The following is a 16,110-nucleotide window of genomic DNA, read 5'->3' on the forward strand; positions in this document are numbered from 1 at the left end:
TTTGCCTGATAAAGCAGCCTTGGCACCACCTATCCTGATCTTGACTCTCATTACCTCCAAAGGTGCACAAATAGGTTGCTCACCAGGTACTGTACAATGAATCCTTTCCCAGTTGAAGCTAACTAAAAGCCATGAATACTGCATATGTATTTGTTGGTTTCTCTGAGCCCAACATTTACTTAGTCCCATGAATTTGAGTGTAGTTTTCCAACCTTCATTCCAATGGTAAATTTCAGGAAGACCAAATATGCAGGTCATGTTAAATTTAAATCTGTTGTATTTAAATATTATGAGCAGTACAAACCTGGTGGATGAGGGAATATACATGCTTTGAGAAATCTGGAAATTGATACATTGAAGCAGCTGTTTGGACACACAACATTTTCCCTGACTTTAATTATGCTCCTGTCCGTTATTATGATTCTCCCTATTTTTGTTAACAATCACCTCACAAACTGGGAGGGACATACTGTTAGAATTTCTCCAATGATAGAATAAGCATTACTGAATGTCCACCTCAAGGTTTTGCATTCTGTAGCAGTTTAACATGCTGGCTGTCAATGCTAATTGATTTTCTAGTAACTTCAAATGAATATTTTTGATTTTCTGAACTTCCATATCATCATACAAGTTCCATGCTTTGTATCAGTATTACAGAGAATCTTATTTATCTTCTACAGACTCTAGATATTATGGCGATCTAAAGTTCCCCTCGTTTGTCATAGCCGTTGCCCTATAGAATAAAAATGAGTGTTACATTTTGATACATCTTTTGGAGAGACACATCAAAATCAAATAATAGCCCATTGGTTAACAAGGGGAACAAGGCATGTGAATCCATAGCTCACTTACTCCATCATTTGACTGAAAAGGGATAGTGAAGCAAAAAGCATCAATGGCCTTGGCAGCACAAAATCATCTTATTTAAGAAATATTGATTTGTGCCAACAGCATTGTGCAATCCTAGTCACTGAGCTTCCTGACATATTTATATATTTTATAATCACATCATTTTAGAAAAGATAATCTTTAGCTCTATGTTTTAATCATTCATCTAACAGAATTCGAAAGAACACCACAAGTAAACATGTCCACGAGATATCTTAATTCAATTTCATGTTTTTTTTTTCTGTTTTAATCTTCAAATGATATTATTAGGAATGAACATTTAATGAACGTTTAATAAATGTGACTGAAACTATTTAAAATAAATGGGATTATGTCTCCCGCATCTCTGATACAGCTTTTCCAAGACATTGTATTTGGCATTCATTTAAATCAATGACCAGGTAACTGCAGGAGTTGACAGTCAAGCATCCTGATTTCTGTTCTCAGTTTTTTTTATCTGTGCTCCTGCTGATTAAGACTCCATGCTACAGTAAAGTCTTTGAAACTTTTATTCCTGTTGTTTGAGGAGCAGATAACTAATGAACATGTTTTCTTTATGTGAAGAATTCATACAATGATCAACTCTCTCATGGTCAGCAAAAGTTTGAATGCCTGCAATGATGGCAATTGACAATTATGTTTGTGGTTGTGTCAAAGTCTTATCAATGTCATGAAATCGGTGAAGTTAATTTACAAGCGTGTCAAGAAATAGTTTTATGTATGATGGAGAGAAACTACAACAAATATTTAACTGCAAAAGTGCTGCTTAATCGCTCCCTGCAATCTCAGTGACAAATCTGATTTACATATTAATGAGCTGCATGTTCCTATGTAATTATACATAATCATTTATATAGTAAACCTCTTTGTATTTTTCACTCAGTTGAATTAAATGGAACTCAATTCCATGTGTGATGATGCTGCTCCTTTCACAAGGTTATGTTATCCTTTGCATTTCTTTTCCCCAGAGGTCGTAAAAGACACAGACTCTGAAATGTCTAAGTTGAAGGGGTTTAAGGCCAATTTGATTATAGCTAACAGATATTGCCTTAGGCAGAAAGCTTTCAGTTTTAAAAAGAACACATGTACAATGAAAGGGGAGTGGCGCATTTTCCCAGCTCAGCTTTTCTCTGGTCTGGCTATTTACTGAAAGCAGTCAGCAGTTTTGAAGCTACTGGACTCAAGGAAGCAAGTCCATGCTGATCCTCTCTGACTTTGCTCCTGTAAGACCCTCTGTTTGATTTTACCTTTTGTACCAAGGAATGTATGGGGATTGTTGCAAGTATTTGGAACAGCATCGTTAAATTGGAATGATCTGTTGGGTTTTTGGAGAGTTACATTACTCGGTATTCTGTTCTCTTTTGTTTGTATTTCATTCGGTAAAATTGTAGATAACTCCTGTTTTGTTTAAAACTAATTGGTTTGACCAGCTACGTCACTCCTGGAATATCCACTGCACACCTGCTTAAAACAATTAGCAAAGGTAGGGTCTGTGCCACTTTCTTGAAATGTTTTGAGGGGGACAGGCCTGGTCCATTACACATACAATAAAGTCATTTAAGACTGATACACGGTTCAGTTGAAATTAGAATGTTCTAATTATTATGCCATTGACTTATTTCTTGAAATGTTTATAACGAATATTCTGTGATACTTACATTTTCAGCAAAGCTTTTTCTTTGTTGTGATCATAGTCAGGAAACTGAAGGTTAAAGATTCTGTCCATTAAAATTGCTGAATACTTTGTGAAGTTCAGCTTTGTATTGGATTCTGTCACAACTGGTTTGAATGAATGAGGATCAAGTAAAACAGTTACATATCGTCCTGCTACTTGGACCTAAGTGAAAAAAAAATTTAAAACACTACATTACCAAATGCAAATTGTGGAATTCCTTCTATGATGAAACTCACACTTGCAAATCAATGTTTTGTTAAAGTAACAGGTCAGTTAATTCATTCAGCTTGAAAATGCAAAGGTAAGATTAAACATCTGGATGCTTCTAAAATTTGCTTTCCATTATGCAGACTTTTGTTTCTGAGGGAAACAAGATGTATTTGAAACTGTTTGCGAAAGTCACACCATTTAAAATAATTATAGATCTGTGACAATTATTTATAATTTATATTGGCTTTGAGACCTATAGGCTTTTCTGTCTCCAGTGATGAGGAAGATGTGCTTATTTCTATTTTCATAGCTAGTTCGTCCTGAAAAGATTGCGAGCCTGCTGCCAAAGCCTATAGCTTGAGGGGCATCATTCTACATCAAGGATGGCTGATCAGGGGACTCTCATGTTCTTACACCTGCCAGAGGTGTACTGAAAGGTTATAGGTTGATAATCAACTGTTTGGCCAATTATGAACACACCTTCCACGGTTATTAAGTTTTGAATCATGAACCGTGAGCTTATGGCTCACTGCACTATAAAACCTCCCATTCATTATATTATGATAATTAACTTTCACCACAAAAGTTTCTGTTTTTAAAGTTTCACTTCCTGTTGCTATGTTTTGTTTTACTTTTAAGTCATCTTCTCATTATGAAGTCCTGTGCATATGTTCAATGAAAAATGCCTTTGTAAACTTGCCACAGCGCACTTACATAATCATATTGATAGTGACACTGGAACTCTATGCTAATCAGACTGTGCAATAGTCAAACTCCTATGGGTTATCCATCCAACTCTATGCTGCATGACTCAATGGCACTATTTCAGTTTTTTTTCCAAGCTACTCGAACATTTATTCAAATGAATAATATATTAAAAAAACAAAAACTCTATTTACACAAAATTGGGACAGATTGCATGAGTTTGAAATGAGAACTGATTTACATACTTGGCACTAGATCCAATTACTTTGTCAAAACATCCCAGTTGGTCCCAATGACATAATTGGGCCCCAATTTTTATGTAAAAATGAGACTCGTGTTTACATCAGATGGGTGACTCAGCAACGTAAAGAAAGGAGCATTTAAGATGGTAGTAAATAGCAATTGATTAGGCAACATGTCTTTGGTGGGTAGTTTTATGTCAATGGCTGCTCTGTTCCTATTGGACAAGCTTTATTGGAAGTTTATATCTATAAAAGTGTGGCAATCATCAAAGTAATTGAGCAGTGTAGTTACACTGGGGGCATGCATTTCCTCATAACTGTAAATGTTTGACATGCTTAAACCATTGGTTAAGGCACATGTTTTTTTCAATTGCATAAGCAGAGAAATGATTAATTGTGATGTCAGCATATAAAACCTTGATGTGTTTTTCTGAGATTACTTTGTTCATGATTAGAACATAGAAGAATACAGCGCAGTACAGGCCCTTCGGCCCTCGATGTTGCGCCGATCCAAGCCGACCTAACCTACACTAGCCCACTATCCTCCATATGCCTATCCAATGCCCGCTTAAATGCCCATAATGAGGGAGAGTCCACCACTGCTACTGGCAGGGCATTCCACGAACTCACAACCGCTGAGTAAAGAACCTACCCCTAACATCTGTCCTGTGCCTCCCCATCCTTCCTATAGTATGGCGACCAAAACTGCACACAATACTCCAGATGCGGCCGCACCAGAGTCTTATACAACTGCAACATGATCTCAGTACACTGGAACTCAATTCCTCTACCAATAAAAGCTAGTATGCCATATGCCTTCTTCACCGCACTATTTACCTGGGTGGTAACTTTCAAAGATCTGTGTACATGGACACCAAGATGTCTCTGCTCATCCACACTACCAAATATCCGACCATTAGCCCAGTACCCCATCTTTTTGTTACTCTTACCAAAGTGAATCACCTCACACTTAGCTACATTGAACTCCATAATATTGCTGAAAAGAGAGACATATCACTGAAACTATTGCAATTCAAATGCCATTGCATTTCAAATAATATGTTAGACATTTGTCATATTAATATTCCAGTTTAAAATGTCTTCTTTCCTCTGATTTTTTTTTGATGATACTCAGTCTTTTTACTTACTTTTTCTGAATAATATATTTGTTATATCAGAAAAAGAATTCAGGCTATAGTTTGCCTAGTTTTGATATAATTCTACAATGAAATGTACATAGCTCACTGATTATTATTAAGTCTATTTTCTAGCTGCACTTAACAAGTCAAACTAAGAGAAATATGGTCTACTGGGAAGGAAAACATTAGATGAGAGAAAATGAAATAGCTACTTATATTTAAATGAGTGCTACAAGTCTAAGATAAATGGCTGGGTTAGATGCTTTCCCCTCTTGCCAGGTATATTTCTGCTGGGAGGCATGCAAGGTATGCTTTTCTACATACCCTAGCCCATTTCCCCACTGCTGCTGGGAATGTGAGTTACTGGAAATCTGAATACTGGCAGCTCAACAGCAGAACCTGTTCCCACCGAGGGCTGGAAGTGTCATTGTTAACTCCTGGACAGGTCCAGAGAGTATTTCTACTGCAGAGTGGCCTGGTTTAATACTGATTGGCTTGGGTCTGACATTTATAGAAGCTGGATGTTGCATGAACTGTACACCTTGCTGTAAAATTCAGCCCTGGAGTGGCTCATGACTCGTAGGTAAAAGCGACAAGGACAATAAATGCAATTGCCTACACACCACCACTTAATCCAGAAGAAAGTTACAGAAACCCATCAGGCCATGCAAGATTGGAATAATCAACTATAACTTGTAAATAAATGCCGTCAAATGTCAAGGTAGCAGAGTGCATTTTATACTCATTTTTCCAGTTGAAAGTATTTCTTTATCCAGGATTGTCTTATTTTGACCTTACAAAACATGATGCAAGGCATGTAATTGCTTGTTGTGTGCACTAGTCACTACAATGGATATCACCTGCACACAGTAGTTGGGTTTTACAGTATGTTATGGTCATTAGGCCAATTTGGTCCTTTTACCTTTTTCTCCCCAGTTCAAAATAGTCATTAACAGGAGGGAGAAATCAAGTGGCTTGTTCACAAAATCAAGGTCATAATCTTCTTAGCAACGGAAGTGTTGTGCATTCTAGGCTTGGAGGTTATTGAAGAAACTGGATATGGATAAGTGGATAGCATGTCTACTGAGGGTTCATTGTTACAGTTTTCTTTTTCCTTTTCACCTTTCAGTAATTATCTGTTAACTATGTTATGAAATCTTAAAATTCTTCTGCTGTAGATTGCAACATGTGAGTCCTCAAGAAAGCACTCTAATTCCTTCTCCTTTTTTCCTTATCTAGATAGCCTGTCAGAACAACAACAGACCAATTAGCATTTGTAAGCATGCATCATTAGTTATTCTAAGCACCATTCAAATATGTACACCCTGGGGGAATTGGAGTCCAATTGAACAGACTGCACAAGGTGAGCTGCTGTTGGCTATTTTTAGCTAGATGACCAGTAGTTATTGAGCTCCAGCAAAACAGAATGTGAAGTTCACAGTTTCTGCATTAAAAGAGTACAAACAGAGCATCTTGGAGGTTATTAATGATGTGCTGTAGATGAAATCTCAGGTGAAGCTTCTTTGAACAGTACTATAGTGTTCTATGTGTTTGTTTCAGGGACATTTGAGGAAAAGTCACATGTTAGGCACTCTAAGCACAGCCTTTGCCATATTAGTGGATATTCAGAGTCTTCTTATGTTTTTGGGAGCAGAGGCAGGAAGCAATGTCAATACTGAACAAACTAGCATCTCATTAATAGCCATAAAGTAGCTCCTCTCTCAGGGAACTTGATACTGACTTAAGCTGGAAATTCTAGGGATCCACTCAACTTCAATGAGGAATAGAAAACTGGATTGCTCAACAAAGCGCCAGTTTTGAGGGCCAATTCATTTGCTTCATCAGCTGTGGAAGGAAACTTTCACAGTATCCAATTATTGAGTTGTTGATTAAAAATTGAAAGTCTGATGGGAATCTTATCTGCTTGAATTAACTTTGTTAAAAGTCACACAACACCTGGTTGTATTCCAACAGGTTTATTTGGAAGCACTAGCGTTCAGACCGCTGCTCCTTGATCAGGTGGTTGTGGAGTATAACATTGTAGGATACAGAATTTATAGCAAAAGTTTACATTGTGATGTAACTTAAATTATAGATTGAAAAAAGACCTGGATTGTTTGTTAAGTCTTTCATCTTTTAGAATGGGCATATTGGATTCAGTTCATTCATGTGTAAATCCCAGAATTTTCTTAAAATTACATTCTGAAAGAACTGAAAGCAACATGCCCTTTCTAAAAGATGAGAGACTTAACAAACAATCCAGGTTCTTTTTCAGTATATAATTTCAGTTGCACCACACTGTAAACTTTTGCTATAAATTCTGTGTCCTACAATCGTATACTCCACAACCACCTGATGAAGGAGGAGCACTCTGAAAGCTAGTGCTTTCAAATAAACCTGTTGGACTATAACCTGGTGTTGTGTGACTTTTTTTAAAACTTTGTACACCCCAGTTCAACACCTCCAAATCATGAATTAACTGAGGTAGATCTTTAAATGGTCTCCCAATATATGCCAACTCAAGCAGAGAACAACAACTGTACTGCACTTCTTTAAACAGCTGCTGGTTGATCAAATGCATATGCAGTAAGTGTAACAATGAGAGAAACTGTTAGAGAAATTATACCATTCTGACAAAAAAAAACACTACTTTTGAGACCATTTATAGACTTTCCAGTTGGTGTTGACATTGTTGTTAACTCCTTCAACATAAATGAGCTAAAGTGAGGTGTGGTAACCCTCAGGTTAAACAACTACCAGTCGCCTCTAATGAGAGAGCAACTTATGGTTTGGTAGGACTACAGTGACTTTACCTTTATTGCTGACATTAAAAACAATGATTGTTAAAACATAATCTTACTTATCTGTAGCAATGAAAAAACAGCTTGAAATAAATATTTTATTTAAACTATTTAACATTATTTTGACACATCACCATACCAATCATTTTTGACCATTTTTCCTCCACTCTTGTTATTTTACTGAATTAACTTTTAGTAACACCAGATGGCAGTAGAAGTTAGCTTTTGCTGAGAAGTTTCATGAACTGTAAAACTGAACTTTAACAGTATTTCACATAGCAACACTTAAGAACTGTTTTAGTGATAATGGATAGCAGAAATTTTTTTCAATTTGTCTACTTGCTGGGCAGCACATTATATTTCAAGCATCACTTTACTTTCATATCAATGCAAATTGGATTCACTCTATCACAAACAGATCACTTAATAATGATATTTTTTCATTTTGGACTGGTACAGATTATAGTATTTCTGCTTACATTTTTATCAGAATTATTCTTTGTACTATGACATAACACTGCTGTGTTGGTGAAGGATGTGGAAAAAGAAAAGATGGAATTGAATGACAAATCTGATCTTCTATTAGCATAGCAGTCATTTTAATGCAATTCATTTGAGATGCGGGCAAGGCCAGTATTTATTGCCCATTTCTAATTGCCCTTGAGAAGGTGGTGGTCACCTGTTTTCCAGTGCAATTCACGTTGTGTAGGCGAACCCACAGTGCTGTTAAGGAGTGAGTTCCAGCAACAGTGAAGAAATTATGATATATTTCCAAGTCTGGATGGTATGTAGCTTTGATGGAAATCGCAGGTGATGCATTTTGGTGCCCTTTCTTTCTGGGTGGCAAACAGCTTTGGAATATGATGTTTAAGAAACCTTGGTGAGATGTTGCAATGTTTCTTATGGATGGTACACACTGCTGCTATTATGTGTTGGCAATGGAGGGAGTGAATTTTGAAGATATTCAATGGGGTCCCAATCAAGCCTGCTTCCAGGAGATGTACAGCCAGATTCATCCAAACAAGTGGGGAGTATTTCATCAGGTTCCTGACTTGCACCTTGTTGGCAAGCTTTGAGGAGTTACTTGCTTGGTGCAATCCAGTTTCTAGTTAATTGTGGCTCCGAGGATATTGATTACGAGGATTCAGCTATGGTAATGCCATTGAATATCAAAAGGTGATCATCAGATTCTCTCTTGAAGATGGCCATATCTTGTCATTCATGGTGCTAATGTCATTTGCCACATAAAAGCCCATGCCTGAAGGTTGAACAGGTTTTGTCACATTTGGACACAGACTGCTTCAGAATCTTGATCATAAGGACTGTCACTCTCATTTTCCCTCTTGAGTTCAACTGTTTGTCCATGCTTGGATCTAGGCTGGAATGTGGTCTGGAGTCGAGTAGGTCTGGCAGAACCCAAAAGGAGCATGATGAGTAAGTACCTCCTGATAGCAATGTTGACATCTTCCATCACTTTGATGATCGAGAGTATACTGAAGGGGTATTGGATTTGTCCTACATTTTATGTTCAAGAACTATCAAAGCAATTTTCTGCGTTGATGGGTAAATGCCAGAGTTGTAACTGCACTGGAACAGCTTGGCTGGGGCAGGGCTAGTTCTGGAGAACAATTCTTCAGTACTGTTTTTGAAATGCTGTCAGGGCCCTTACATAGTATCTTCAGCCATTTGTTGATATCAGTAGAATTGAGTAGGTTGAAGACTGGTATCTGTGATTTTGGGGATCTTAGGAGGTGGTCAAATTGGATCATCCACTCAGCACTTCTATCTGAAGATGGATGCAAATATTTCAGCCTTGTGTTTATCACCAATGCGCAGGTCTTCCCCATCTTTGAGGACAGGAACAGTTGTAGAGATTGCTTCTCCTGTTGAATGCTTAATTGTCCAGCCCCATACATGAGTGATGTGGCAAAGCTGAAGGGTTTTGATCCAATCTGTTAGTTTTGGGATTGCTTAGTCTTGTTTGTTGCATGCTGCTTTCGCTGTTTGGCAGGCAGGTGGTCCTGGGTTGTGGCTTCACAGGATCGACACCATATTTTTAAATATGTCTGCTGCTACTCATGACATGTCCTTCTGCATTCTTCACTGTTTCCCTGGCTTGGTTGTAATGGTGAACTAGATCTTATGAGAGACATGAAAGATTGTGGTTGTGTATGATTCTGCTGCTCCAATTGCTAGATCTGTTTGAAATCTATCTCATTCAAAATGATGATGTGGAGAACTGGTGTTGGACTGGGGTGGACAAAGTTAAGTATCACGCAACACCAGGTTATAGTCCAACAAATATATTTCAAAGCACTAGCTTTCATAGCACTGCTCCTTCCTCAGCGCTCCGAAAGCTAGTGCTTCCAAATAAACCTGTAGGACTTAAAACCTGGTGTTGTATGATTTTTAATTCAAAATGATGATCATGCCACACAATATGTTGGAGCATATCCTCAAGATGGGGGTGGGACTGTTTGGTGGTCATGCTACTGATTTCATGCTCACTGTTAATTCTGATTTATTTAGTTCTAGATTTATTAATTAAGTTTAAATTTCGACACCTGCCATAGTGGAATCCAAACCCTTGTTCATAGAGCATTAGCCTGAATTACCACTTAGTGAAAATACATTATACCACCACCTCCAGCTGAGGATGATAAAAATAAAATTGGCTTTAAGCTGTTTCAAGAGCAAAACTAAATGGAAGCAAACATATTTGAAACATTGCCAATGTAGTTTATTCTCAAAATTAAAGAGATCTTACCGTAAAGATGTCTCCATATTTTGTCTTCATTTTTAATAAAAATTTGGCACAATCCTTGCTGAATGCAAAGGCATGACCCAGCCATGGAAGAAAACCTTTATCTAATGGTGGTTCATTTGGTAACCTAAAAGAACAATTAGAATTTTAATTGCAAACTCACTATTATTGCTACAATCCCCAATACTAATACAGTTACAAAACAATACAGACCTTAAACAAAACAATAACACAGATATGTTAAAACCTAAATTAAGTCATATTCAGTAACATGGTATTCAAATAGGGAACATTCTGCCTGATGACCTTCTTGAATTCTTTGTCAAACGAGACACCGCAAGCAGATTATCTTAAATTCAACCAACCTATATTTCCAGATAGCATGCAACACTATTATCTAAACTTAACAATGTGGAAACTCTGAAGTTAATCTTGGGTATTTATATTTGATTGACTAAAAGGGTAGAAATAAAATTAGGAATTGTGTGCATTGAATGAGCAGGGAGACAGTCATGATGGTTAGGTGCTGAGTGAGATGCCACAAAGCATGTTGTCATTTTGAATTTACATCAACAACTTGAACTTAGAATTCTGTCATAGACTAGTCAAATTGACAGATGATACCAAAACAAAGAAAGAGACAATGGATTAAGAGGAGGTCGATTAAAAGTGAAAAAGTTGGCCAAACATGCAGTGGGAAGAAAATATCAGAATGAACTTTGCAAAATGTCAATGATTGCGCATGGGTTACAAGAGCAACACATATACTTAAATGGTGCTAATATAGGTACGGGCAAAGTTGAAACAGACTTCATTGACTCAAAGGCTAATTCAACCATCAAAGAGAAGTGTTTCACAAAGTAAACAAACATTTAATTACATAATCAAAACAATAGAATACAACTTGTGGAAATTTGAGTTTACATTACTCATATACCACAATGGCTTGGGTGCTTTGTGGGATCAACACACAATAAGTTAGAATAATTTTCAGCTTTGTTGAACAGGGAGGTATTGTGGGATTAGCATAAACCAAAGATTAGGATCTGAAGTAATGCATAAAGGTCACTCATTCACATCTTCAGGATCCAGGGAAAAGTTGTTCTGGTCAGTGTTTTTATAGTAATGAAGTGAGTGAAAAGCTCAAGTAAACCATATAATCATGGAAACAGGATGATTAGCATAGTGTCATAGTGCCATAGAGATGTACAGCACGGAAACAGACCCTTCAGTCCAACTCGTCCATGCCGACCAGATATCCTAAATAAATCTGGTCCCATTTGCCAGCATTTGGCTCATATTCCTCTAAATCCTTCCTATTCATATATCCATCCGGATGTCTTTTAAATGTTGTAATTTCTACCAAGCTCCACCACTTCCTCTGGCAGCTCGCTCCAAACACACACCACCCTCTGTGTGAAGAAAGTTGCCCCTTAGGTTCTTTTTAAATCTTTCCCCTCTCACCCTAAACCTATGCCCTCTAATTTTGGATTCCCTCACCCCAGGGAAAAGACCCTGCCTATTTACCCTATCTATGCCCCTCATGATTTTATAAACCTCTATAAAACCACCCCTCAACCTCCGATGCTCCAGGGAAATTAACCCCAACTCATTCAGCCTCTCCCTATAGCATAGCCTGAGAAGTAACAAGTCTGTCTACTTCGTACCATGTTGATATATTCAATGCCATGTTGTGGACCTTTTTATGTAATACATTTTATTGGTAACATGTCACTTTGTAGAAATGTAGAGATCAAATTAGAATTGGTATAGGAATTTTGAAGAAACCATTGTATGGTACAGTTGTATTAGATTCTGGGTATGATGGGTCAGAGCTCTTCTACTGTGAACTCAATAAAGTATCAGGTAAACATGTTGGAATCATATGGAATAATTTACCTGACTTAATCACATTTGATTATTTGTTTGAAAATAAGTTTATTCAACCTGATCACACATGCTATAACACATCTCTAAGGAAGATGGGTCTTAAACCCAGATGCAGAGACTCTACATCTGCACCACAACAGCCTCAGCTCATTAAAACCCTGATTCTGTGATTAATATTACAATAATTCTGTTTTTTAACAAAATTGCATTTAAAAAGGTTTCAGTACAAATCAGTTAAAGTCACAATTATACTGTGCATCACAGTGATCAAACAGACATTAAATACTTAGTTTTGATCACTTCAGTATAAGGCTGCAATTTAAGCAGTTGGCCACAAAGTAAAGCCTTGTAAGAGGAAATTTTAATTTCTCCATTTCAACTAAAGTTGAAGTGCACTGCCTATTTGTACTTCCTCCATTAATAAATTTAACAGTAACCATTTCAAATAAACTCTAATTAATGTGCATTGGAAGTGAAAAACAATCTGATGTGCGAGTGACTTAAAATTTCAAGGAATACAGTCATGATACTAATAAAATATGGAGTACTAATTTTCAAATTCCACCATCTGGTTTTAATACCTGGGTCGTACATAAACATTTTTCCTTTATTTTAGTGTATATAAAATGGTCACAGCAATCATGTGACCACACTGGTAAGCCAAGCTTCATGAAATCAACATGAAATAAACAAAATTGTCTGCATTGAAAGTGACTTTTGATCAAAAGATCCCAGAACTAATATACCCAATCAGGCTTTCTTCATCTCTTATTTTGATTTACACCTTAAGATAAGTTTCACATGTGGCAGATGAAAGACATCAAGTTGAATCATCCAGCTTGGAAACAGTGAACTCAGATATACACAGACCAACCCATATTTCAAGTAACTACTTCTTGCAGCATGATTTTTAACTGCAGAACTAGAAACAGCTTGATGGAGTGTACTCTTGGCCTTTGATGAAGGGAAAATGCCTGGTGACAGAACTGATCAAAACAAAAACATCAAGAACTCAAAAGAGCAATAGAAATGTTTGATACTACTAGTGATTGAAGACACCAATTAAGTACTACGAACTCAGGTTAAAAATCTAACACCTTAATGACACTCCAAGGGCTTTAATTTCTCTGTTCCTTTTTTACAAACAGGACACTATTTCTTTTTAATTTTGCACTTGTTTGTGTGTATGCTTAATCTTTAATATCTCTCTTAATATTAATTGTTCATAAAAATATTCTTTATTTTAATTAGAGTCATAGAGTCATAGAGATGTACAGCATGGAACCAGAACATTTGGTCCAACCCATCCATGGAAACCAGATATCCCAACCCAATCTAGTCCCACCTTCCAACACCCGGCCCACATCCCTTCAAACCCTTCCTATTCATATACCCATCCAAATGCCTTTTAAATGTTGCAATTGTACCAGCCTCCACCACTTCCTCTGGCAGCTCATTCCATACACGTATCACCCTTTGCATGAAAACATTGCCCCTTAGGTCCTTTTTATATCTTTCCCCTCTCACCCTAAACCTATGCCCTCTAGTTCTGGACTCCCCGACCCCAGGGAAAAGACTTTGTCTATTTATCCTATCCATGCCCCTCATGATTTTGTAAATTTCTATAAGGTCACCCCTCAACCTCCGACGCTCCAGGGAAAACAGCCCCAGCCTGTTCAGCCTCTTCCCATAGTTCAAATTCTCCAACCCTGGCAACATCCTTGTAAATCTTTTCTGAACCCTTTCAAGTTTCACAACATCTTTCCGATAGGAAGGAGACCAGAATTGCATGCAATATTCTGACAGTGGCTTGACCAATGTCCTGACCAGCCGCAACATGACCTACCAACTCCTGTACTCAATACTCTGACCAATAAAAGAATGTATACCAAATGCCTTCTTCACTCTCCTACCTACCTGCAACTCCACTTTCAAGGAGCGATGAACCTGCACTCCAAAGTCTCTTTGTTCAGCAACACTCCATAAAACTTTGCAATTGGTCAATTTCTGATACAATAGACATTTGTATTTGACCAACTGCATTTGTATTAGAGTGAAGTACAACTTTGTGCTCAAAGAAACATAAGTTTTTGTTTTACCAAGCAGAGAGATTGAAAATAGAGCCATTCCATGGCTCTTCATCTGGTTATAATAAATTAAAACATGAATGGAAACAGAATTGTATGGCCATTGAAATCCTAATGAGTTGGTTGGACCAGTAGCAAACAGGTTTGTGAAAATGGAAAAATGAAATTGAACTGCAATTTGGTAGATTTCTGAGTTTCATCAATCATTTCAATGATATTTGGACAGAAAGTTATCCCTTTTAGGGAAAACTTCTAACCATCAAAGATACCACGACCACACTCTCATAACAGCCCCAGTCAGCTGTCAATCTGTTCATTGTATCATTTAACAATGAAAACCAGTGAGGGGAAAGGCAAAATTGGAGGAAGTTGCATCAGGGATTTTCCATCTTGCTGTTTTTTCAGTTGAACTGACATCAGTGTTCTGAAGATGACTCAGGCAATTGTTACATCTCCACCTTTGATTTGGTTTCCCTATTTCCTGCTATTTACAGCTACAATGTGCCTTGCAGGAACTGTAGGAAACATTTTTTGGAAATTAAGACATTATTAAAAATACATCCTACAGTAGACTTCCTGCTGGTTGTCCTTGGCACCTGTGGCAATACGTGGGGTTGGAGAGTTAGAATAGAATATCATTTATTGTCACATGTACTCCAGTGTACAGTGAAACATTTTTATAATGGCTGCCTCTAGTGGCACCATTTTAGCTAAAAGTACCTAGGTACAAATCTTGAATGCAAAAGATAAGTAAAAGGAAAAATAATAGCACCAGTACTCAGCTGCACCAAGGTAAACCGAGCTGCTCTGGGTCTCGCTTTCCTTTTCATGGATCTTCAGGACCCATTTCCCCTTTCAGGGACATGCTCCCCTGAACACTGCTGCAGGACACGGTCCCCTGAACACTGTTCCAAGACTGCTTAAGAAAAAGAAACAAAAAGAACAGGAAGAACAGGCGAAGCAGAGGAGCTCTGGGTAGAGCATCTTCTCTGCTGCCATCTTGCTGGGTGGTGTTGAGGTGTAAATTGAAGTCACAGTGAAAGGAGAAAGTGACAGAGAAAATTTAAAGAATATATATTTCAGTGACAAACTGGGAATGGCTTTTCAGAAGGCAACAGAGACAAGGGACTTTAGGGGAGATATAACTGGAGAAACGAGAGTAAAGAGCTTGAAACAGAGGTGGGGTTCGGGGGGGGGGGTAGCAGGAGAGATAATGGGCAGGGTGGTGGTGATGGTGGTGGGGTGGGGGTTGGAGGCGGGGTTTGTATCCCCAGATGGAGAGTCAGCAGCCACTCAACAGACTCAGAACAACCTTGGCTCACAGCAATAACATGCCTTGGGGGCTAAATTAATGACTAGTGGGAATTCAGTCCCTCAGTGGTAGGAACAGCCATCCTCTGTCAGCCACTCTGATTGATTGACAGCTCCAGCAGTGCCTGAGCTTAATAGTGTGTACTGCTATGATTACCACCAGTCCCAGGATGAAGGCCCCAGTGGATCCCAATAAGTAAGGGGCACTGTGTAAGGAGGGCATGGGGGAAGGTGAGTGAAGTAGGCCAGACCTGCCACACCATTAGTTGGGAACATAAGGATTAAAAGATAGTTTTAGTGCATTCATGTTAAGAAAGCATTATGCGACTGCTTGATTGCCTGAATCAATGGTAAAGGTCACATTTTCACTGCTGTAGTTAGAATGAGAGTTTGAGAGG

The 16,110-nt window shown here is 37.9% G+C and overlaps 1 protein-coding gene across 1 annotated transcript in view; it reads right to left on the reverse strand.

Moving 5' to 3' along the window:
- Positions 1 to 16,110, reverse strand: part of ptgis (prostaglandin I2 (prostacyclin) synthase) — an 83,866-nt gene that overhangs the window by 43,525 nt on the left and 24,231 nt on the right. The window contains exons 2-3 of the mRNA XM_043710373.1: positions 10,428 to 10,551; positions 2,547 to 2,725 (exon numbers count right to left, since the gene is read on the reverse strand). Of these exons, the coding sequence (XP_043566308.1) occupies positions 2,547 to 2,725; positions 10,428 to 10,551 (303 nt within the window). The remainder of the gene's footprint in view (positions 1 to 2,546; positions 2,726 to 10,427; positions 10,552 to 16,110) is intronic.

This window comes from Chiloscyllium plagiosum, chromosome 20, assembly GCF_004010195.1.
Source record: "Chiloscyllium plagiosum isolate BGI_BamShark_2017 chromosome 20, ASM401019v2, whole genome shotgun sequence".
Classification (NCBI taxonomy): domain Eukaryota; kingdom Metazoa; phylum Chordata; class Chondrichthyes; order Orectolobiformes; family Hemiscylliidae; genus Chiloscyllium; species Chiloscyllium plagiosum.